Below are 24,668 nucleotides of genomic sequence, written 5' to 3'. Positions count from 1 at the left end.
AGAGAGAGAGAGAGAGAGAGAGAGAGAGAGAGAGAGAGAGAGAGAGAGAGAGAGAGAAGAATCAGTAAGGAAAGCAATGAAGATTCAGAGTTATGAAAACACTCCCGACAAACCCAGAAATAATAGTGTGGCTCCAATCAAACTACACAAAGAAAACTATCCAAAACCTATACGGTGAACCTAGAATGAAAGGAAAACACAGACCATAGAGGAAGCTACAACCTATCCTACAAAGATCCTTTTTTTTTTTTGGTTGATAACAAATAATCTTTCTTCAGGATTTTTGTAATTATCAGCTAAATGTTGTTCTTTTGGATTGGAGTTTCCATTTGAGCTTAGTCTTTGGACTCCTTTTGTGAGAACTTTTTTTTTTTTTTTAAGAAAACTATCCAAAACCTATACGGTGAACCTAGAATGAAAGGAAAACACAGACCATAGAGGAAGCTACAACCTATCCTACAAAGATCCTTTTTTTTTTTTGGTTGATAACAAATAATCTTTCTTCAGGATTTTTGTAATTATCAGCTAAATGTTGTTCTTTTGGATTGGAGTTTCCATTTGAGCTTAGTCTTTGGACTCCTTTTGTGAGAACTTTTTTTTTTTTTTTTGAATTTGTCCTTGTATATTCTTTCAATGAAAGCTTGGATAGTGAACTTTCCCTCCTGGAGATATATGGAAAGATCTTTAACTCAAGAACGGATTCATTTATGTTTGAGGCTGTTTCTACGATAACAAGATTTTGATATACATCATTTATGCAGTTGATAGAGGAAACCAATGTATACCTGATCACTGAAGGAAATGCCACTCTTCAGATGAACCATTCCTGGTCTCAACACATTTCCATTGTTTCCCTCCATTGCACGCTTCATCTCATTCCTCTTTTCTCTGTTCTTAGATAATAGAGAAGGATTCAGCATAACAACTCCAGACTTTGGAGGGCATATATCAAAAATTTCGAGGTTCCCTGAAGGCTTCTTATCCTTTGAGTCCATACAGTCGGAAACATTATTACTTTCTCTTAATTTTATGGTGCCAGTCTGATCTTGAACCATGAGTTCCTGTCCAGCAGCATCTGAACCCTTACAACTATGATAAGGAAATGAATCATCGCAACGTTCCCCTTCTGCTGTAGGTTCCCGAATCTGAATTCTTTCTACAGCAGAATGCAGACTCTTCGAAACATTTTGAGCAGAAGAAGGTGAGTGTTCGTTGCCATCAGACTTAGATGCAATAGATCCCAATAGTTGTTCAGAGGTATTGCTCATATGATTGCCATCAGAATTGGATGATATAGATCCTATTAACTGTTTAGGGGCAATATCATCAGCTGTATTATGATCCCGCTGAAGATCAACAGCACCAGGAGATGCATCTTTCCCACTATTTAAAGGCCGCCACTGCCACTGTTCAGAACCCAGGGCCTGTTTTTGTCCAAAAGTATTCCTGGAGTTCCTTGACGGGTGAGAACTTCTGTCTTTGAAAGCTCCATTTCTAGGGTTAGAAGAACCAGCAGCAGAAGGCCCCTCACCTCCAGCCTGCTTTTTTTGTTAGAATGTGAAAAGATTAGAAGTAAGCATGAGAGTAAAAACCTAAACTCCATCTCCTTCAACTCGAACTGTTACAATCTATCCCTAACATAACATACACTGTATTTTCATAAATTTGCAATCAAAATTAAACTGCTACAAATTCTACAAATCAGTACTCTTTTTTACAATTTCCACTAAATCTCTATTTGTGTAAGGAATATCATCAAATCTTCGTCATGAAGGAAAAAAAGAAAATAAATGAAGACATAATTGAAATGAACTCAATCAACAGTCAACTCGATCTTTTTATAGTCACGAAGAACAAACAAATATTAATAAACGAAGAAAGCAAGAATCAAGGATAGAGGCGAGAAGCGTTAAGTTTGTAAACATTGCGGAGGTTGAAGAAACTTACATGACGGGGACGATAAGTGAAATTATCAGCGGAGCGAGGAAATCGTCCTCTGTTATTCGGATGGCCTCTTCCACCATATCTATGGCCACCATCATTCATGACCTTGAGAATAACTGGAAACAGAAGAGATTAATCGGCGGAAGTGAATGCCGAGGGGACTGATTGTTTGAAAGGCGCTCGAGTGACAAATCTAGAACATCCACAAGAACAATTAGATTCTTAACATCAACGAAAAGAAATTTCACTCCAATTTCATATTAAAACAACATTCTGTAGCTATGAGAAGGCAAGATAGAGCAGAAACAACAGGAGAGAANCAGAGAAAAATAATAAGCAAAAGTAAAACAACTTAGATTCGTAGAACTTATGCATATCAAACACGAACAAACCTGGAATCGAAGGAGCGATCGAGAGTAACCGAGAGAGGTTTTGATGCAGAGAGGGTTGGGTTTAATCTGCTTTTTGCTTGTTTCAACCTTATTCTTTTCTGAAGGGGATGGGAAAAGTCAGTCTAGTTTTAGCAATGGTTTTACGCCGTTTCGTTGCGCGTTCATGGCGTTTCAGATCATTAAAGAAATGCTAATTATTTAAACTAATATAATCAACTTCAAATGCTAATTTTTGGTAGTGACCACTCTGGTTTAGGCAAGAAAATTGGAGACGTTAGATCATGAATAAATTAGTGTAGTAAAGAGCCAATCAAATTGAGATTTTCGATGAAGGGGCTCGGTTTTTGGTCCTAGTAGATTGAGATCACGGCCAGAGAGGAAGAAGGTGGCTAACCACGTAGCCACACAACAAGCCCGAAGGAGTTACCATTATTAGAATTAGGTAGCCTTTTAGTCACTATCGTCAAACTGACCATGATAATTAGTACTTTGTGGGAATTATTAAGGGTTCGTCTATTAATTCCTAATAGTGAACATGTCTAGAACGACAGAAATTCATTGTAATTCCCTTATAATTATGAGTTGGTAGAAATAGAGTTGAGTTCGGGAATGCATAAATTTTATTAGAACCTTACGAGAGCCTTGTGGGTACGGTTAGAGTGTCTCCAACCACTCCCTATTCGCGAATTTGTTCAAATGAGAAATTACCACATAAGCCGATGAACGTTGGGATGCATGAGAGGCGCCCACCCCCCCTCCCCCCCTATTTATGATTCTTATGCTATGGGGCCTACTAGGAGATGCCAACTAAACCATACTAGCCATTCTCCAACCACTCTCTAATTGTAAACTTGTTCGAGATCAAAAACCACATTGGTAGTTGAAAATTTGGAAGCATGAGGGTCGCCCCTCCTTTAAGATGTCTTAGAACCTAAAGATAGAACTGATGAGTTAGTAAGCTCAAAAGAGTCGAGCCCTAAGAACTAACGACCCACGTAGAGTTAAGAGCAGAGGACTTAATAGCGTCCACCGTATTACCTTAAGTTGAGTTTGGGTGAACCAAGTTAGCCTAGGAGAGCCTATAACGTAGAGATGAGGTTTTTAAGTACGAATAAAACATCAATGATCAAAGTAACTAAATAATAAAATATTCAAGCACGAACTAAGAACCTACAAACAAACTACTTATTAAGTATTTTTATAATCATTCATGCTACGTTCGAGAGAGAGTGTGCATGAGCTGCAAGGGTGTAAGGGGTCGAGATAGAGTTATTATAGCATTTGTTATGTTGTCATGTTGTTTGGTAAACTGCATTCTCGTATATTTTGTACGACTAGTTCCAATTTAAACTAATTTTGATCAAAGACAGGTACGTTCATAGGTTTTAAATTATTATATTTTTTTTAATATTCTAAATTACTTAGTAACGAGTCTCTGCACAAAAAGCAGGCGGTACGAGAGAATTGAGTTGTACCAACGTTGTGTCCATAGTAATTCAGAACAGTTAAGTTAGTTTGGAAGAATTTAAAACACGATTGTTAATTGTATTTAAATTTATATTAAAAATATAATATTTAATATATATATATATATATTCAATTTATTTAACATAAAATATATTCATAGATTAATAAATAATAATTTATATTCAACTTGGTAAATTCAACGCTGAGTAAGACTAGGTTGGGCCTTTAGAACTTAGGCCCAATATATTATTTTGAATGGGCCTAATAGGCCCATTTCAAAGGCCACGGTCGACGATGAAGCCGACGCTTCTCATCTCCGATTATTTTATCGAACTCTCGTTTATTCACAGTTGCAGAGCTTAGTCCTTGAAACGACCAGATCTGCATTTGTTCTCTGCGGGTTGAGAGTTCCTCACATCAACCAAACGCATCAAACTTCTCGAGATCTAATTTCCTTCACTTATTTTCATTGTAAATCAGGTAGTTTCTTCAATTCTTGCTGTTCCTTGCAACCTAGATCTGTGAAATTTCCGAATTCTAACTCTGTTTCGCCTCGATTTTGTTCCCTTGATTTCATTTTGTTCAGATCTCAAACCGTGAGAGAAGCAGATATGGAGAAGTCGTGCACTCTGTTGGTGCACTTCGACAAGGGCACCCCAGCCATGGCAAATGAGATCAAGGAAGCTTTGGAAGGGAATGACATTGATAACAAGATTGAAGCAATGAAAAAAGCGATTATGCTGTTGCTTGACGGGGAAACCATTCCACAACTTTTCATCACAATTATACGCTATGTTTTGCCTTCTGATGACCACACCATCCAGAAGCTCCTCCTCCTATATTTGGAGATCATCGACAAGACCGATTCCCGTGGTAAAGTTCTGCCGGAGATGATTCTTATTTGCCAGAACCTACGCAACAATCTTCAGCATCCCAACGAGTATATTCGCGGCGTCACCCTGAGATTTCTCTGCCGTCTGAATGAGACCGAGATCATAGAGCCATTGATCCCGTCCATTCTCACCAATTTGGAGCATCGCCACCCATTTGTTCGGCGGAATGCGGTGCTTGCTGTCATGTCCGTTTACAAACTTCCTCAAGGGGAGCAATTACTGGACAGTGCACCTGAGATCATCGAGAAGTTCCTGACCTCCGAGCAGGACAATTCCAGTAAGAGAAATGCTTTTCTTATGCTCTTCAATTGTGCTCAAGAAAGGGCCATCAATTATCTCTTTACCAACATCGATAGGATGACCGATTGGGGTGAGCAGCTTCAGATGGTTGTCTTAGAATTAGTTAAGAAGGTTTGCCGGGCCAATAAGGCCGAGAAAGGAAAATATATTAAGATCATTATATCTTTGTTGAATTCCCCATCAACTGCCGTCATATATGAGTGTGCTGGAACTCTTGTGTCTCTTTCCTCAGCTCCCACGGCTATTAGAGCTGCTGCAAATACTTACTGCCAGCTTTTGCTCTCCCAAAGTGATAATAATGTAAAGCTTATTGTTCTTGACAGGCTTAATGAGCTTAAGACATCTCATAGGGAGATAATGGTCGAACTAGTAATGGATGTGCTTCGAGCACTTTCCAGCCCAAATCTGGATATTAGGAGGAAAACTATCGATATTGCCCTGGAATTGATTACTCCTAGGAATATTGATGAAGTTGTTATGTTGCTGAAGAAGGAGGTGGTGAAGACTCAAAGTGGAGAGCATGAGAAGAATGGGGAATATAGGCAAATGCTGGTGCAGGCTATACATACATGTGCAATTAAGTTCCCTGAGGTCGCCAGCACAGTGGTACATCTTTTGATGGATTTCTTGAGTGATACCAACATAGCTTCAGCAATGGATGTTGTTGTTTTTGTACGTGAGATCATTGAGACAAATCCCAAATTGCGAGTTTCTATCATTACACGACTGTTGGATACATTCTATCAGATTCGTGCAGCAAGGGTGTGTTCTTGTGCACTTTGGATCATTGGAGAGTACTGTCTCTCGCTCTCTGAAGTTGAGAGTGGAATCTCTACCATAAAAAATTGTCTTGGTGACCTTCCTTTCTACACAGTTTCGGAGGAAGGAGAGGCACAAGAGTCTGCAAAAAGTTCACAAGTAAGCTCAACCACAATATCCTCTAGAAGGCCTGTCATTCTTGCAGATGGAACCTATGCTACCCAAAGTGCTGCGCTTGAGACTGCAATAGCGCCACCAACCCTTGTTCAGGGATCCTTATCATCTATTGGGAATTTGAGATCCTTACTTCTTTCTGGTGACTTTTTCCTTGGGGCAGTTGTGGCTTGCACGCTTACAAAGCTTGTTTTGAGGCTAGAGGAGGTTCAGCCTTCCAAAATCGAAGTGAACAGAACCTTCACTCAAGTATTATTGATCATGGTTTCTACGTTGCAACTGGGTGAATCTTCGTTTCTTCCTCATCCAATTGATAATGATTCACGTGACAGGATTGTCCTCTGTATTAGATTGCTAAGCAATACTGGTGATGAAGTAAGGAAGATATGGTTGCAATCTTGCAGACAAAGCTTTGTAAAAATGCTGGCTGAAAAGCAGCGCCATGAAACTGAAGAGATAAAAGCCAGGGCTCAGATATCCTATGCACAGCCAGATGATCTAATTGATTTTTACCACTTAAAAAGCAGGAAGGTAATATACATTTCACCTGTTGTCTCCTGCACATTTTTAGTTTACTATTAGACTCAATTTTCTATTTTTATATGTATCATGGATCATAGAGTTTTGTATAACTAACCGAATGTGTTTGATCCCAATTTGTTTTGGATGAAGATGTCCCGTGTTGTCTCCTGAATATTCTTTTTTAACATTTATTTATTGCACTATTCTTCTATTTTTCTTGTTTTGTTCCTTGATGTGTAGAGTTTAATATACTTTCTTTCAGTATCTTTCACGTCAACCTGCTTTGGATGTAAATATCTCATGCTTCCTCTTGGGGTTTTTTAATGTGTTTATGACATTTCATTCTTCTAATTTTTTGTTGTTCTGGATTTTGTGTTGGCGTGCAATGACTTACTAATAATGTGATGGACATCAATTTGCATTGAATGTAGCAACTATGGATGCCAATAAACTATGCTTAGATTTTTTAAGCATGTATCGGGCTAATGTTTATAGGAAGTTTCTAGAAACTCATCCATAATTTCTGTTTCTTGCAAGGAAAGGAGTATGGAACTCATTACAGTATGTGAGTGGTTTACTCCTCTTAATAGGATACTAGTACCATGTCATCATTATGTTGCTTCTTTTTTCCGCCCCAACTGGTTTCTTTGCTCAGACTTGAGCTCGAATGAAATTGAATTCCAGTATTCCTTTTTTATGGTAAAGAATTGGTATAAGATGGCAAAACCCATTTCTATACGTACATTATGGTATAATCTTGGTAGGTAGGGGCTCTGAGAATGAACATTTCGTGTTTTCTGTTGGTCTCAATTCTCAAGTCCCAATTTTCCAGAGAAAATAAGTTACTGTGATGGTTAAACTGGAAGTATTCAAGTTTTCATTTTCTAAATCACTGGTTTTCTTGATATCTTTTGTTTCATTGACTCTGTATCATTTTTCAGGGTATGAGTCAGCTAGAACTGGAAGATGAGGTCCAAGATGATCTTAAGCGTGCAACTGGAGAGTTTACAAAAGAGGGGGATGATGCAAACAAACTCAACCGCATTCTTCAACTAACTGGATTCAGTGATCCTGTTTATGCAGAAGCTTATGTTACTGTTCATCATTACGACATTGTTCTTGATGTTACAGTAATTAACAGAACTAAAGAGACTCTTCAGAATTTGTGCCTAGAGTTGGCCACTATGGGTGACCTCAAGCTTGTTGAACGCCCTCAAAACTATACCCTTGCTCCGGAGTCAAGCAGACAAATAAAGGCTAACATCAAGGTTTCTTCTACTGAAACAGGAGTCATATTTGGTAACATTGTATACGAGACTTCTTCCAATGTGCAAGAGAGAACAGTCATAGTTCTTAATGATATCCACATAGATATCATGGATTACATTTCTCCTGCATCCTGCACTGATGTGGCATTTAGAGCAATGTGGGCTGAATTTGAGTGGGAAAACAAGGTACGTACTCTATGTTCTTTTGTAACATTCATTTGAAAACTACCTCAATATATTTTTTTAATAGGGAGAAACTGTGATATTTCATTTAATAAATGAAATTAGCACCAGTGGTGGCTTACAATAAGCATTGCCAATTATAAGTCAAAGAGGAGAGACTATAATCCTTAAAAGGTTGTGAACATTTACACCAAGAAAGAGCATCAAACAAAAGTTAAGCTAGAAAGTCCTCAATAGAAGAATGAGTGTTGTTGAAGATCCTCCTATTCTTCCGCACCCAAGAGACCAAAAAAGGAACGTTTATAAGCCAGCCATGAAGTTCGTGTGATCTCCTTTAAAGGGATGTCCCACAAAAGTCAGTGATAGAAGATCAAATATGGTGCCAGGCACAATCAAACACCACCCAAAACTTTTCACAATGAAATTCCAGTACTGTATAGCAAAGAAGCAAGAAGCAAAATGGTGGAGTGAGATTCTGAGCATGCATTGAACATAACACACCATGAAGGAGAGAGGGAAATAAGGCATTTGTCTTTGGAGGCAATCTTACGTATTAATGTCACTCTAAATTCCCATATAAAGAACTTAATTTTCCTTGGAAAAAAAGCCCTTCCAAAGCACTGAATAAAGAGGGTTAGTAACATGATCTCATGGCTTCACTAGAGCGTCGATGGTAGAGCAAACTGTTAACTTCTTGGATGGTTCAAGAGTCCAAACCCAAGAGTCAGCCATAGGCTTTAATGTAATAGATGTTAGAATGTGGGAAAGAGAAGCCGATTCATCAATTTCGTTATCTTTAAGTTTCCTCCTAAGCCTCAAATCCCAATCTCTGTTTTCAGCATTCCAAGAATCAGCCACAGTAGCATCCATATGATTTCGGATACAAGATAGCCAAGTTAGTGTCATGCCAAAAGGAAGTGTAAAAACCATTGTCCAACGGTCTTCTAAGTTCTAATATATATTTTACCAAGCTGTTCAGTAAAGAAATCCATCTCTATGCAGCTTTGGAACATCCCAAATTGGAAGAATTCAGCCACTGTTGAAAATTTTCCATGGGATAATATTTTGCTTTAATGATTTTGCACCAAAGAACATCTTCTTCAATAAGAAATCGCCCAATCCCTTTAGACTAAAGGGCTTCATTCCAGGATTTAAGATTTCCAACTCAATCCTCCCAATTGAAGAGGAAGTTAAGTTTTTTTCCCATTCACATCATGCATTCCACCATCAGCTTTAGCACCTTCGCAAAGAAAGTCCCTAAAAGACCATGGTTTTATCTTTTACTTGCCAACGATGACCAACCAGGAATGAGCGGAAGAATTTAATAGAGTTTAATGTTCAAATTATCTGAACTGGATATAGGTTTGCTTGACAATTGACGTAATCTGAGTTCTTCGTTTGGAAAGGCTAGCTTAGTCAGCCATTATTAATTATTGAATTGCACCTTGAAAAAAACAAAAAGGTTTTGGTACTTCGAGTTGTTATGTCTGGATTCATGAACATTTTGATGTCTTGTCTAATGCTTGGGTTGACCAATTTTCCGAACTTTGTTTTGGATTGGCATGTTTTAATGTCTTAAAAACGGCTTGCATTGAAGTTGCTTTCTACTTCTGGTATTATGTTCCGTCTTGATGAGAATGTTGAAAGGTTTTGGGCCTTTGTGTTATCCATCAAGGATGCGTAACTTTTTTTAGTTTCTTTTGCAAATCTTTCTTTTGATTTGAAGTATCTACTCTCATGTAAGGCTTCCATTGTGTAGTAGCTTGTCCACCCCATCTATATACACAATTTTTAATGTGAACTTTCTTTTTCCTATTTAGTGATGTTAAAGTAATTTTCATACAATAAATTTTGATTATGGTTCAATTCGACCTCAGGTTGCTGTGAATACAGTAATTCAAGATGAGAAGGAATTTCTAAATCACATTATGAAGTCAACGAATATGAAGTGCCTGACACCAATGTAAGATCCTTTAGTCTAATATTTGCTCTTATGCTTATGTGGACAGGACACCTGCACTATAGAACTGCTTAGATGTTCATACTGTAGCCTGGTACTTCTACTGCAGTCCCCTCTGATTTAAAATTTTCTGTCTGCTGGGCTTGCTCTGTTGCAACTACCTGTTTGGTATCAGCAGCCTCAAATTTGATTCACCTGATATTTTCCATTTCATATCCACTCCTTGTTTGTGCTACTAAACATTTTCTATGAATTATGGGAATACTGCATGGTTAAAAGATGATTAGAAAACTAAAAGTTAGAGATTTCCATATCATATTTTTAAGGGTTCTTAAAAATAGTAATTACATTTCTCTCGTTTTCGGTAAAGCCACCGAATTACTATTACAGTTTTTTTGGGGAGGTGGGTATATCATATACGTAGTTACATGTATTTAAATCTGTCTCGTTTCGTTTTTGGGCATCAGATCGGCATTAGAAGGTGAATGTGGTTTCCTTGCTGCTAACCTTTATGCGAAGAGTGTTTTTGGAGAGGATGCTTTGGTGAATGTGAGCATTGAAAAGCAAGCAGACAACAAGTTGAGCGGGTACATCAGGATACGGAGCAAGACTCAAGGTATTGCTCTCAGTCTTGGCGATAAGATTACTTTGAAACAGAAGGGAGGCTCATGAACATTCAAATTTGACGAATAATATTTGGAGTTCTTACTATTAAAATTTTGCTTCAACCTCTCTCACTGTATTGCCCTTCCTTTGCGGCCATTCGAACTCGTTGCCATTTTATTCCCTTTTACTCTTCATTTTTATTTAGACCTTGAGATATCTCCCTCTTTCTAGAAAGAGGGATCTGTTGTTATATGTTATTAGTAGTGTCCACAAACAAGTGGCAATTCTATGCTGTCTGTCTTTATTCTTTATTCCCTTGTTCGACCTCCTTATTGTGTAGTTATTAATGTGTACTACAGAGTACCTTCTATAGTTATAAAGTTTCTTTTTGTTGATCTTTTGACATTGTTTACATGTTTGTTCATCATGTTTTGCCTCTAAATTATTCTGCAAATCTTGGTCTTAGGTGATAAACCTATACTATAATTTTACTTCGTTTCAAATTCGGCATAGAATACGTCATTGTGAATCTGCAAATCTCGGCTTCCTTCTCGTTATTGGCTCGAGTAAAACCACCCCATAACTGTAAACATCTGAAGCTTTTCTCTTGGCTGCTGAAAACGAATTCTGTCATAAGCACATAACACATCACAACACGGTCTAATCCTTCCAAACAAAAACACATTAACATGCAGAGGTAATACATAATATATGTGTAGAATGATACCTGTCGCAATGTAGCCAATTGTACCCACAAAAGGCTCCCATTTGAATGGTATCTGTAAAGCAATAGAGCATGGCTTTTTCCAACCAAAAATCTTCCAAAGTGATCAAGTTTGGGTGCTTGATGTTGCCGACAGTTCGGATTTCCTTGACCATATTCTCGCTTCCCCATTTAAACAGATTATTCAAAGGCTCCAATAGACGAAGGTAGCTTTTTATAGGCCCGAAAATTCTTTCACAAAATAATTCATCGAAGCCGTTTCTTGTCCCGTCCCCCCGCTCCGGCATTGCGCTTCGCTTTCGGGTCCCCTCCAACAGATTGCTTCTAAGATCTAGCAGTGAAGGACTTCCAAGTTCTGATAATACATTGGGTATGCCTACAGTAAATCAATTTTCTTTCAATATCAACGTGGATAGAACTTTCCAGCTACCCAAACTACGAGGTACAAACCATTCAATAAATTTGAATCCTACGTCGAACTTATTTAGTTTGATACAATTTGAGAGAGAAGATGGAAAAGGTCCTTCCAAGAAGTTGTACCTGTAATCTTGTTGCTTGAAAAATCAATTGACGTGAGATTGATGCAATTTCCCTAACTCGAGGGAGTTGTTCCATTGAGGTTATTTTCACTAGCATCCATGAATCGAAGGCCATGATTTCTCATAAATTATGGCAGAACTCTTCTTGAAGACATGTGAGTAACGCGACTTAAGGTATAAAATGTAGTTATAGAGGTAAAACTGAATTTTGACCTTGGTGTAACTATGAACAACTTGTGAATGATTGATTTGTTTACAATGATTATATTCATAGACGTAAATTGTTTTACCGTGTATAAATGGGCAATTATAGATCTATAGTGGAGTAACTTATAATTAACGAATGAAAATTGATTAATTAAAAAGTTTAATTGATTAATTGTGCCTCATTGAGACTTATAATAAGTAGGTAGATAACACTAAGAGATCAATTTAGTTTATAGGAAAATTTTAAGCGGAAAAAATATATTTAATTTAACTAAATATTCATTTTGTCAGCATCTAATTGCTGCCCGTGTTCATGCTGAGCCAAAATCAAACTTTCCCTAAGATGGCTGGATACATCATTCGTGTAACAAGCAACTCCTCTTTGAACTAAGTGCTCTCGAAGGATATGATATGTCATGTTTTAGCCTTAAACACCGGAGTGTTTCACGCATTAGTTAGGCCTCTAATCTTTTTCAATGCCAGACCGAGTTCTTTATATCTCTACTATAGACCCACCACCAAAAACCCAAAATATAAAAAGAATTTTTTTACCTAATTTGAGTCTCGATATTCAAACATGATTTAAATAAAATATTAATTATTATAATAAATTTGACAAAGATTCTCCAAAGTTCCTAAGCACCCATGACAAAGATAAAGATCATCTCATTTTCTCTCTCAATCTCTTAAACCTGTTTTCTATTCGAAATTTTTCTTTGAAAAAATTCTCACTAGCTTTAGTCTTGTGTTCGAAGTCAAAGCAAGAAAGATTTTATAAAATAAGTTGCATAGCATTGAAATGCATCGAAGAAATTTCATGACCACAACTTTTACGACGTAAAGTTCATGTTCAATTTATATACTTTATTTTAATTTTTAATAAAATCAAATTTACATCCAATGCTTTCGTGAGAAAGAGTAGTTCATTCTCTTAACAAGCCACGCCTTGGGACAAGCATTACAATCAGTCAAATTATAATTTAATCTCATCCTAATTTTCATTTAATTAATAATTAATTATTGTCAACCTAAATATAATTTAATTATTTAAAATATCATACCATCACGTCAATCAAAAAGTCAACCTCTCACTCTTTATCACAAAAATAAGTAAAATCAAAACAAGTCCTCACTTGCATTTCATTTTATTTCATCAACGTACACAAAAATACAAAAAGTAGTTTAAATAATTATTAAACATGGCTGGGCTGGGCCTGGTCTTGGGCTTGGGCCTAGACTTGGTATTGGGCCTATACTTGGGCTGGGCCAACAAGACATAAAAACTAAAAAAAAGAAAAAAAAAAAAAGAAAAGGAAGTAACCGACATGTCGGAAGTGAGCTCCATAATTATAGGTTTAGAAACACAAACTCTTCAACGGCAGCGACTTGTCCAATTTTGGCGAGAGTATCCTTAGTTGGCACTTCATCCACACCAATTGCCATAATTGCCCTTTTCTTCCTTACCGTTCTCCCAACGCTCATAAAATTCACATTCACATTATTCTCTCCCAGAATGTTTCCCACCCGTCCGATCATTCCCGGCTGATCCACTTGTCGACACAGGATTAAATTCCCTTCCAAACTCACATCCACGTCAAACCATCCTACACGTGTCAAATGCGGCACTCCATATTTCACCTTCCCTTCCATTGCCACCTCACCCGTCTCCGACACCGCACTCCCAAACTTTGACTCCACGTTGGACACCAGAATCTGAATTGACTCCACTGGAAACTCCGGCGGCGCGTCCACCAGCACTCGCTCCTCGCTTATACGGAGACCCTTCTGTTTCGCCGTGAAATCCGCGTTCACCAGGTTTATGTGGCTGTCGGAAATCGGCTCGATTATGCCTTTCGTGATCATGGCTCGTAACAGCCTCGTGTCTAAATCGTCTGGGGCTCGCCCTGATCGGTAAACCACTTTAATTGATTTTATTCCCTTACCTCCGCCGACCAGCTGCACCGCCAGCCGCCCCAGTTTCTCCGCCAGAATCACGTACGGCGCCAACTCCGTCAGGACCTGTTCATAATCCGGCTTAATTTCACCCCCAAATCCAAATTTTTTGCATTAATTAAGCTTAGTTACCTCCGGGGCCACCATCGGAGCGTTGACGGCGGTGGCGGAAAGTTCACCGTTCAATGCACCCACCACGGCTTCGGCTATTTCAATGGCAACGCCTTCCTGTGCCTCCTTCGTGCTGGCTCCAAGATGAGGCGTGACGGTAACATTCTTATGCTGCACCAGCTTGCTGTCTTGCGGCGGTGGCTCCTCCACGAAGACGTCCAGCGCCGCCTATTCCACCGGAGCTCAATAAATTATGGCGCACTTCATTCAATACAACAATTTTTTTAGAATTGAAATTACCTGAGAAACAACTCCACTATCGAGGGCTTTAATTAAGGCATCTTCATCAATAAGACCTCCTCTGCCAACGTTAATCAAACGAGCTCCTTTCTTCATCAGACCAAAAGTGTCGTCGTTGAAAAGCTTTGTCGTTGTCGGAGTGAGCGGCATATGAAGCGAAATGAAATCGGCGGTGGATATGGCTTGATTGAACGACACCAATTCAACGCCGATGGCTCTTGCTCTGTCCACCGGCGTGTAAGGGTCGTGTGCTATCACTTGCATCCCTAACCCCTTTGCTCGTCTCGCCATTTCCGATCCCACTTTCCCGAATCCCATCACCGCTAGTGTTTTTCCGACCAGTGAAACTCCGACATACTTGCTCCGTTCCCATTTTCCTGGAAAACCCATTTCAAGACATCAAATTTAGGTAACAAAACACACTTGTAACGCCCAAAAACAGAGGCGTTTGGAACAGGGGTTAGTAATTATAAGCAGATCTAAACATTGAAACAAAAGGGTATCCGTTGATTACCGACCTGCTTTCATGGAGGCATCGGCCTGAGCAACATTTCGGGCCATGGCAGTAAGCAAGGCAATACCATGTTCGGCGGCGGCGATGGTATTAGCAGTAGGGGCATTAACAACAAGACAACCGAACTCAGTGGCGGCCTGCAGATCCACATTATCAATACCAACACCGGCTCTTCCAACAACCTTCAAACGCCCTTTTGCAGCCTCAAAGACCTGCCGGTTCACCTTGGTGCCACTACGCACAATCAAGGCGTCGCAAGAAGAGATCTTGGCGCAAAGCTCTTCCGGTGAGAGGTCGTAAGCGCAGTCGACGTTCCCAAAGCTCCGGAGAAGCTTCAAACCGGCCTCTCCAAGTTTCTCAGCCACCAGAATGGTCGATCTGTCATTTGGGAAAGTGGGGTCGACAAGATCGGAGCTCCGAGCATCTAATTCCGACGATTCCACCGTCTTCAAAACGCTACGAACAGGAATCAAATTGGAACTCCTGAGAGAAACAGAGGAGGTGGAAATGGAGCTTTGAAGGAAGGGAAGAACAGGGGAATTGGAATTGGAATTGGATTCAGGGGATCTGTGGAAGGAGGCGAAATGGGTTGAGGAAAGGAGGGATTTTGCAGAAGAGGAAGCCATGGGAGATGAATTTGGTGCTGTGAATGATGGCGTTGAAGGGCTTTTGAAGTGGAAAGAAACGAGAAGGAGTGTTGATGTAGGGAGGAGAAGGGGTGAGCTTAAAATAGTGGGGAATGGGTTTAAGGTGGGGAATTTTGGGGAATAATTAAAAACATAATTTACCAACCAATTAAATTCTCTTTTTGATTATCAACCATTCAAATTTGTGTTCTTCTCTTCTAAACGAATGATGGTGGGAATTTGTTCTCTTCATTCTATATATGAATTCCCCTTCTTTTTTAATCTCTTGGTTCTTTCTTTTTTTGAAAAAGAAAATAGATAAATAAAGTTTGGTTCATATTGCTCGAGAACTCCATCGACTCTAATTACGGTACCCTAATAGGTTGGGTTGGTTTTGAAAATTCAAGTTGGTTCACAAATTGTTATTTTTTAGCTTGACAACATGACCTGACGCCCACGGACTCATCAGACAAACTAGGGCAAAACTAGCCTTGGCATTTCTAGGATGGGCTAGGGAATGCCCCTAAAATTGGCCATCATGACTTAAACCATGGTACTCTCTGAGTTGTATAAAGATCTAGAACAGACACTATCTTACCTTTTCTACCTTCCTTCTTGGAAGTAAAGCTTAGAAGCTTATAACTCAGTTTGGTTGGCACTAGAATTCAACCAACTTTTCAATTGACCATTTTATATTTTAATGTTATCACAAACTAGCAGAGTCTCTATGTTATAAATCCTAATAGCATAATTATTAATTATAAACACTTTAATTAATAAGAAGATTTCATTTAGTAAATAATTATTATAGATAAGTCGATCATTGAGAGTTGTTTGTAATTACAATTGGGTTAAAAGTCTATTTTACCATTGTAATTACATCACTTTTAAGTACCTAACCAACAATTTCTTTATTATCTAATCATAAACTAAGTCCCTTTCAGATAAATGACAGGTTGAAACTCTATTATTCAAGCCTCGAAATCAGCACTTATGGACTACCCATCTACTTTCCTTATATGGAAATGAGTGAACTGTAAGATTATGTTTTTAGCTACTTATTTGGTTAAGTTCGTAGACATATTGAATCGGTTATAAAAGTCATTCACATTCATGCAAATCAAAGAACAATCTTTCTTGGGCAGAGTTCAAAGTAGAATTGCATATAATTATTCTGTGAAATATTAATCTTCTCAATTAACGAATTTATAGGAAGTGATTAAGGATAAGACACTAACTTTATGTACCCGTCATATCCATACTTATCTTAATATTTGAGTTCACGTCATTAGCTTCTTCGAGATCGTCTCAACCATTGGGTTCACATTATTAGCTCTCCTAAGCTCACTTCATTACCTCATTTTGAGCTTATTTCTATATTTGGGTTTAGATCGATAGTATTTATGATCTTATATGTATATTTGAACTCACATCATTAGCTCCTCTAAGACTATCTATATATTTGAGCTCACGACTTTAAGACACGACCCTACAATAACCACATTATATACATTCAAGAAGTGACCTTGCAACCATTAAGGTACGATCCTACACTAATTATATCATAACACGTGAGGAGTGATCTTACAATCATTAGAGCAAAGGGTTGCCGTAATCACATCATAAACATTTTAAGGAGCGACCTTATAATACAAAAGGACATTATAGTAATTATACCAATTAAGATTGACTTCATCTAATTTCCATTATGGAAAAATAAGCAAGTTACCATTACGAATTTGATTTTTATTACTAGTACAGCCAATTTCCGAGGCCCTAATGATTGAGTAGTTAAATTACGAATTTGCCCCACATCTGAGCATGTGATGTGTCCTCTGTTAAGCCCATAAGGCGACCAATCAATAAAAAGGTTGGACTGTTGGATCTAAGACTGGGGCCCTCATGGGGGCTCTCTCCGCATTTAGAGGAACGGCTCCCATCTCTCCAATCACCGGATCGCACGTGGCGTCTATAAAAAAAATATATTTTAATTATTTCTATTTTTTTTTAATTAATTTGAAGATATATGCGACAAAGTATTGACATAGTAGGCTGGTTGCCACCACGATCAATTTATTTTTCATGTGCACGCTAAGGCCTATGGGCAAAGTGTGTGCATGGGCGCCAAATGTTGGCCCCCTTGCCCGCAATCTGCATGCTCCCAAGCACACGTTCCCCATGCTAGTCTTGCGTACAAGTGCGTGGACACCCTACTTGCTCCTACGTGTGCGCGTTGTGTTATGGTCATGTTTGTCCAAGGCGTGTTGTCTATTACCGCATGTCAAATGTCCTGGTTATACTTGTCCAGGACGTATTGTCCATGATTACATGCCTATTCCAAATTCCTTTTACATGCTTTCATCTTAGATAGACCTTTACTATTTCGCGTTTGTGTCATATGGAGGTGTATGACCGTTCACCAAAATCATGTCTCTTCCTCCTACTACTCGTTGTCTCTTCCTACCACAATGTACATAGGAGGATATGACTAGTTGTCTCTTCCTCCTACTCGGGTTATATACTATCAAAATCATTGTTGTTGTCTAATCGCTTTTAGCGTATAACGTTGCTTTCTTTCAAATTATTTTCAACATATTTTCTCGCTCACGTTTTCTAAAACATTTCTCTCAAACGTGAGTCTAAATTTCTCACAGCCGACTTATTCATAATATTAGAACAAGTGTCACGAAATCACTATTTTGTTGCTGCAAGAGTGTGATTGTAACACTTTACTAGTTTCCGAGCATTCGTGTACCCAATTCATTAAAAAAAAAAAAAAAGATTAAAATAGTCATTATCTTTTGAAAGTTGAATCACTAAAAATACATTTTAAAAATTTATGGACGAAAATGAAACAAAAATAAAAAAAATAAAAAAAATAAACGGAAAAGTTGAATTATTGTAACGATAATTAAAATGTATGGTCCCACATATGAAATGAAAGGAAAATAATTATAGGAATGATGACATTGACGACAAAGAAAAGTATTAGGATAGATGAAATGAGGGGCAGATGCATGAAACAAAATGTGAGTAGCAGAATCATTAAAAAGTGGCTTAGGTTTTGAAAAAGTGATATCAAAATGGGGCATGCCGCACCCATTTCATTGCTTTTGGAGTATCAACCAATAATGCGCCTCAACTTTGTCCCTAACATTCATTTTTTAACTGCTAAATAAATTATATGAGTAACAAAAAAGTATACATTTTTAAATTTTAAATTACATATATATATATATATATATATAAATACTATGGTAACCAATTAGAATTTAATTCTTTATTTAGATTATTTGTTTTAAATTTAGAAGGCTCAAGTTCATCTATTAAAGTTTCTTTCATTTTTTCTAATTCGGTCTAGATTTTTAAAGTGAATGTCTCAATCTATTCCATTGCAACGGTTCTTTCTCAATTGAGTTTTTGAATTGCTCATACCTCGTGGGAGTCAAATTTATAAATTCGAAAAAAATCGAACACAAATTAAGAAGGGTTAGAATTTTTTTGAACCTTTCATAAGAACATGCTAATTTCAGAATCATCGGACAAGAGTAAAAAACGAATATTGGGTTTTCGATTAATTTTCATGATCAATTTGAATGAAATTCTTGTTTCATGTTGAGTCATACTAAGTCTTATCTTTGATGTCGAATATTTTAATTTTTAAAATGGTTAGGTATAATAAATGTGCTTTGAACTGTAATTATACCTTATTTGTGCATGAATTAATTGACATGATATGAAATAATTTTGTGGTAATTACACGTTTGTATGATTAGGTAATTAGCCATTATGGTAATTATATGTTGTGTGATTGAGTGTTTAGTTACAAAGTCACCATATGACATGTGCCCGCCCGATTTCCAAAGAGGAATCAAAATGTTGTTTTTGGCCATATATGCTATTATAGACGGATGTACAGGATCATTATATATCGGTTAAGGTGAATCTAGATGATCCTAATTCAGGTCAAATCATGCTCGAGTCACTCACGTTAAAAAGCATGCTCGAGTCTTGCATATTTCACTCTGACGAGAGGGTATTTTAGTAAGTATTTCTTTGTCGAATATAGGTAAGGATGTATACGTTAGTTTAAGTTAAAAAGTTGTGTTGCTACATTAAAGACCCGAACCCATTTATAGTTTCAAATCCACTAAAATCTTAAGGCACCCAATCATAAATTAGTGAATTTAATCTAACTTCTAACGAAGACGGCCCTAACCGCTCCGAAATCATTGGGTAATACCTAAGAATCGGGTAACACCTAAGACTAGTGTGGAGGCTTGTGGAAATTTTATATTTTTCCTAACAGAAAGAATCTTTTGTTCTTTAGTAGGCACTGTCTAACTATGATAATATTGTTGGTGGGACATTGAGCTTTATGGAAAAGCTCTTGATGTGAAAGTCGGTGGGGCGAAGAAGAAAAAGAAACTTAAAAAGTCTCATCATCCAGCTTGTTGTTCATTTATTACTTATTTACTTCTAATTTTTTCGAGACATGAGTGATTCTACCATTACGAATCATCCATATTATGACTGAAAGAGTGTGCAAATCTCTCTTTAACAGATACATTTTAAAATCGTGAAACTGACGGTAACATGTAACTGGCAAAAATGGATAATATTTACTTGTGGCGAGCTTGAGCAGAGAACGAAACATTCTTTAATGGTTTATGTTTCTTTTATATTTCTTTATTACATTATTATTTTTAGTTTCTTTTATATTATTTAGTTTATTTTTTTATATATATATTCTAAATTTCTTTTCTAGCTATAAAATATACTTCAAACATTTTTAAACACAAATTAACACAACTATTCATTCACTTCATACCCATTTTAAATACATTCTTTTATAATATGAATAAAACTAACAAATAATTATTCATTCACTTTATATTATTTTTAAATATATTATTTATAATAAAAATAAACTAACAAACAATCAGTCAGGTATAAGTTTTGTTTTAATTTTAAGAATAAACTAACAATTATTCTGTTTCGGGATCTTTAAATACATTATTTTATAATATGAATAAACTAACAAACAACTATTCATTTACTTCGTACTATTTTTAAATACATTGTTTATAACATAAATATACTAATAAACAATCATCCATAAATTTTATTTTAATTTTAAGAATATGGTTTATAATAGATTATTGAAGGTAATTTATACTACATTTAAGTTAACTTGAAATAAAAGCATATAGTGTTCAATGTTTATAGACGATAATTTTAAAATATATTGTTTTCATTTTATTGATTCTTAAATGAATTTTTTTAAATTGAACATTTTTATATTTGTTAATTGGAAAGTTACTTTAAAATTCTTTTTACTTTCATCTCGGATCAAAAGTAAATATGAGTTGTATTAAAAATTGCTCAAAATATTTTATTTATTATTTTGTTTAGTTTCTTTAATTCTTTTATATTTTTATATTTTTATATTTTTATTCATTTTTTTAGTTTCTTTTTTATATATATATATTTTTAGTTTCTTTTTTTTATTATATTTAGTTTCATCTTTTTTTTTATTATTTTATTATTTTGTTCCGTTTCTTTTATATAATTTACCATTTACTTAAAATACTTTAATATTTCATACCCATTATTTAGGACATAAATAAATTAACAAACAAACTATTCATTCATTTTATACTAATTTTAAATATATTTTCTATTCATATACTTTATATTTTTATATTATTTTAATATGAATAAACTAACAAACGACCGCATTCAATTTTTATTTTAAGAATATGGTTTAAGATAGATTATTGAATATGATTTATCCATAAGTATATGACCTTTGAGTTGAGCTAAATCAATTTCTCGTACTTTCTTAAGAGAATAAAACTCTAATTTTAGATAATTTTCATGAAACTCTCTCGTTAAATCACTTTTAAATTTTCTTTCAAGAGGCTCGGCAAGCATTAGCCTTGTATTCAAATCATCCCAAAAAAATATTATGGGATGTAAATAACTTCTCCGTTGTTGGAATACTTTAACAATTCTTGCAAATGGTGTCTACAAAAGTAGAATTCTTGCTATCGTATGTATTGCTTTTTTTTTATTCTTAATAAAATCAAAACGATTATCAATGCTTCCGAATTTCATTGTTGGGTTCTATTAATCTAATCCCTTTAACAATTTGTCCATAAAAGCACGAGCCAACTCCTTGATTGAACCGCCAACTCCGCTATATGAGTGAACAATTTGTCCATAAAAGCACGAACCAATTGACTGAACTAATCTCTTAAAAGTGAGCAATGGATAGGGTTCGTGCTTGGCCGACCTCAACTTCGGTTTGAGCTCGTAGTAACCGTATTGATAACATACTTTATCTCATTGTATGTACTAGTGTTAGTCAAAACCTTCTTCCACATCAGACCAATCCTCCCATGGCAGAGACCAAGGAGATTTATTGTCCCCGTGGTCTCTACGTGTGGTGATCTTGGCCCATTTTGTAAGAGTTAGGCCCAAATCTTCCTCTATTGAAGGCCCATTTAGGTCATAAGGTCGAATTGGGCTTAACAAAATGGGGCTGCTGGGCTTAATAAAAAACGGGGTCTGGTTGGTTGTACGGAGCACGCTCCAATTCTGAAATAATGGAGCTTTTTCCAGTAATTGTTCATCCTTATTGGTCCGTGTTATTCACGCTCCTATAAGTCGCGTCACCCCGTCCTTCTCCATAATATCTATATGATTCCCTCTTTTGATTTCGACCTCTCCCTCGATCTAATATATAAATATTTATTTATTTATTTATTTGTACCAACAAAAAAAGAAAAAAAAAGAAAAAAAGAAAAAAAAGCGTCCATCACCGATCACCATTCACCATTCACCAATACGGATACATAAGCGTTTCCTTCCTTCTCTCTCCTGAAATCCTGGTTTCATTTTTTGTTGCAAAGCCTTTTTCGACAAAAAAGTATTCTGGTCTCCCTCTTTTCCCTCTTCCAAGAACTGTAATCTCTCCTTCTCCTTCTTCTTCTTCTTCTTCTTGATTCTCTCCATTTTCTCAATCTTGTTCTTGTTGTTGTTCTTCAATTTTGTTCTTCTGTTTTGATTAGATTTGGATTGGATTCTTCTTCTTCTTCATCATCGTCATCAGCGCAGATGAGACCGCTCCAGCCGCCACAGGGTGTGAATCCGACCACCGATCGTCCTCGTCGCCGTCCCAATCTAACTCTTCCTCTTCCGCAGCGGGACAATACGTCTTTGGCGGTTCCTCTCCCTTTGCCTCCTACCTCCTCCAACGCTGCGCCTCCTTCCACCAGTCAACTTCACAACGGCAACCGCCCGCCGGATCCTCTTCCTCAGCAGCATCAGCCTTTTAGCCTTGCGGACTTCGAGAGAGTGAGCCGAATCGGAAGTGGATGTGGAGGTACCGTCTACAAAGTGATTCACCGACCTTCTGGCCGCGTCTATGCTCTCAAGGTTATTTATGGTAACCATGAGGATGCGGTTAGGCTCCAGATGGGCCGAGAGGTCAAGATCCTTCGCGACGTTGACAATCCCTATGTGGTCAAGTGCCATGATATGTTCGATCATAACGGGGAAATCCAGGTTCTCCTTGAGTACATGGATCGGGGCTCTTTGGAAGGAACGCATATCCCTCAGGAGCACCATCTCTCTGATTTGGCTCGCCAGATTCTTAGTGGCCTCGCCTATCTCCATAGCCGCCGCATCGTCCATCGCGACATCAAGCCTTCGAATCTCCTCATCAATTCCCGAAGGCAGGTTAAGATCGCTGATTTCGGCGTCGGTCGAATCTTGGAACAGACTATGGATCCTTGCAATTCCTCGGTTGGAACTATTGCGTACATGAGCCCTGAGAGAATCAATTCCGATCTAAATCAGGGCCAGTACAATGGCTATGCTGGGGACATTTGGAGCTTTGGGGTTAGCATATTGGAATTCTATCTCGGACGGTTTCCTCTCGCTGTCGAGAGGCCTGGGGATTGGGCGAGCTTGATGTGCGCTATATGTATGGCTCAGCCACCGGAGGCGCCGCCAACTGCTTCGTCGGAGTTTCGCCACTTCATTGCCTGTTGTTTGCAGAGAGAGGCTCGGAGAAGATGGACTGCAGCTGCATTACTGGAACATCCGTTCATAACGACGAAAAATGGAGCGAATCAATACCAGAATCAGCCGGCTCATCACCAGAATCTTCGTCAACTGTTACCTCCTCCGCCCCTTCATCCTTCCAGCCTTTCCTGAGAAAGACAGCCTTTAATATTTTGTTTCTCCTTTTTTTCTTGAATTACTCTGTCTTCCTGAGAAGCATGGCGCCATTATTGTCCTGTAATTTGCCTGGCATAGCCGAAAGGGATGGTAAATTATTTGCTGTTTAGATCAGTAAATCATATGTTTTTCACAACATTTTTCAGAACAATGCAAAAATTCTGTAATCTTTTGCCGGTGGCTGAAATATTAAGCTAAGTCAAATTCGTTTAAGCTTTCCTTAACTCAATGCTCTTTAGATTAGATTGTGGTCTTCTTTTGGATATATATGACTGTTCTTATTCGCTTTTCTTGCCTTTCCTCAGTGGGTATTATAGAAAGAAAGAATTCCCTCTTTGTGCCTTCTTCAATCATCTGTATTTGTTTGTGTAAGCAAACCCTCTTCGTGTTTCCTTCAATCATTTGTATTTGTTTGTTGAATGATTGGCGTTGGTCTGTTCCAATCTATTCTCTCCTTTGCCCTGTAACTCTGGCCTCTGCAATGCCTCTTTTTGGCATTCATTTCAAACCTGGTGAATGGCAGAAGAGGAGCTGCTATATGGAGTGTGATATAATCATATCAGCGTTGTTCAAAGGAGGAGGGGCTGAATCAGCCCACCATGAAAAGGATTTTGACTTGAAATTGACCTTTTATGATGACACAGATCTCACGTTACAGAACTTGGCCCTTAATGTTGAAAAACTCCCTTGAGTTTACACGTTTTAAAGCCAGTTCAACTTGACCAAATCAAGCACATTGAATGGGGCAGACAAGGAGAATTAGCTTTGGAGGTGAGGGTCTAGACTTTTTGTTTGCATTTTCCACAAACCCCTTTTCTTCCACACATGGATACCGTGCTTTTGGGTCAATCCATTTTTACGAGCAAAATGCTCCAGAGTTGAAAGCTTTTCCCCCTCTGCCAAGTACCCTCCAAAAAACACAGCAGTTATTCCTTCCAAATCTAATAAAAGGTCAAATTTCTAACTGTAAAGAAGA

General features: G+C 37.5%; 4 protein-coding genes across 6 annotated transcripts in view; 2 read left to right on the top strand and 2 right to left on the bottom strand.

The window, feature by feature from the left end:
• The window catches only part of LOC111791104, a 3,834-nt gene extending 1,373 nt beyond the window's left edge, over positions 1-2,461 (bottom strand). Inside the window, exons 1-3 of one of the 3 annotated variants that reach the window (XM_023672308.1) lie at positions 2,337-2,461; positions 1,948-2,137; positions 786-1,541 (exon numbers count right to left, since the gene is read on the bottom strand). In XM_023672308.1, the coding sequence (XP_023528076.1) occupies positions 786-1,541; positions 1,948-2,046 (855 nt within the window). In that variant the 5' untranslated portion in view covers positions 2,047-2,137; positions 2,337-2,461. Of the gene's footprint in view, positions 1-785; positions 1,542-1,947; positions 2,258-2,336 lie in introns of those variants that run through there. The other 2 variants (XM_023672310.1, XM_023672309.1) reach the window with 2 other exon arrangements.
• A 1,948-nt stretch (positions 2,462-4,409) lies between these two features.
• On the top strand, positions 4,410-10,718 carry LOC111791102 (coatomer subunit beta-1-like; the record flags this gene model as incomplete). Its single annotated transcript, XM_023672306.1, is given in 4 exon segments — positions 4,410-6,460; positions 7,393-7,905; positions 9,780-9,865; positions 10,330-10,718. Coding segments are annotated over 4 exon segments (2,850 nt in total). The 3' UTR covers positions 10,535-10,718.
• A 2,349-nt stretch (positions 10,719-13,067) lies between these two features.
• On the bottom strand, positions 13,068-15,566 carry LOC111791103 (D-3-phosphoglycerate dehydrogenase 1, chloroplastic-like). The gene is made up of 4 exons (XM_023672307.1): positions 14,821-15,566; positions 14,303-14,679; positions 14,024-14,230; positions 13,068-13,957 (listed from the first exon to the last, which is right to left on the bottom strand). The coding sequence occupies exons 1-4, from the start codon at positions 15,440-15,442 to the stop codon at positions 13,286-13,288; spliced, it is 1,878 nt and encodes a 625-aa protein (XP_023528075.1). The 5' UTR covers positions 15,443-15,566; the 3' UTR covers positions 13,068-13,285.
• Positions 15,567-22,253: 6,687 nt separating this feature from the next.
• On the top strand, positions 22,254-23,981 carry LOC111790209 (mitogen-activated protein kinase kinase 5-like). The gene is made up of 2 exons (XM_023671058.1): positions 22,254-22,413; positions 22,519-23,981. Exon 2 carries the CDS (start codon positions 22,565-22,567, stop codon positions 23,666-23,668), a length of 1,104 nt encoding a protein of 367 aa, XP_023526826.1. The 5' UTR covers positions 22,254-22,413; positions 22,519-22,564; the 3' UTR covers positions 23,669-23,981.
• The last annotated feature ends 687 nt before the right edge of the window (positions 23,982-24,668 follow it).

The sequence above is a fragment of the Cucurbita pepo genome, chromosome LG03, assembly GCF_002806865.2.
Source record: "Cucurbita pepo subsp. pepo cultivar mu-cu-16 chromosome LG03, ASM280686v2, whole genome shotgun sequence".
Lineage (NCBI taxonomy): Eukaryota > Viridiplantae > Streptophyta > Magnoliopsida > Cucurbitales > Cucurbitaceae > Cucurbita > Cucurbita pepo.
Note: the sequence above shows the minus strand (reverse complement) of the source record. Positions and strands in the feature narration are given on the sequence as shown.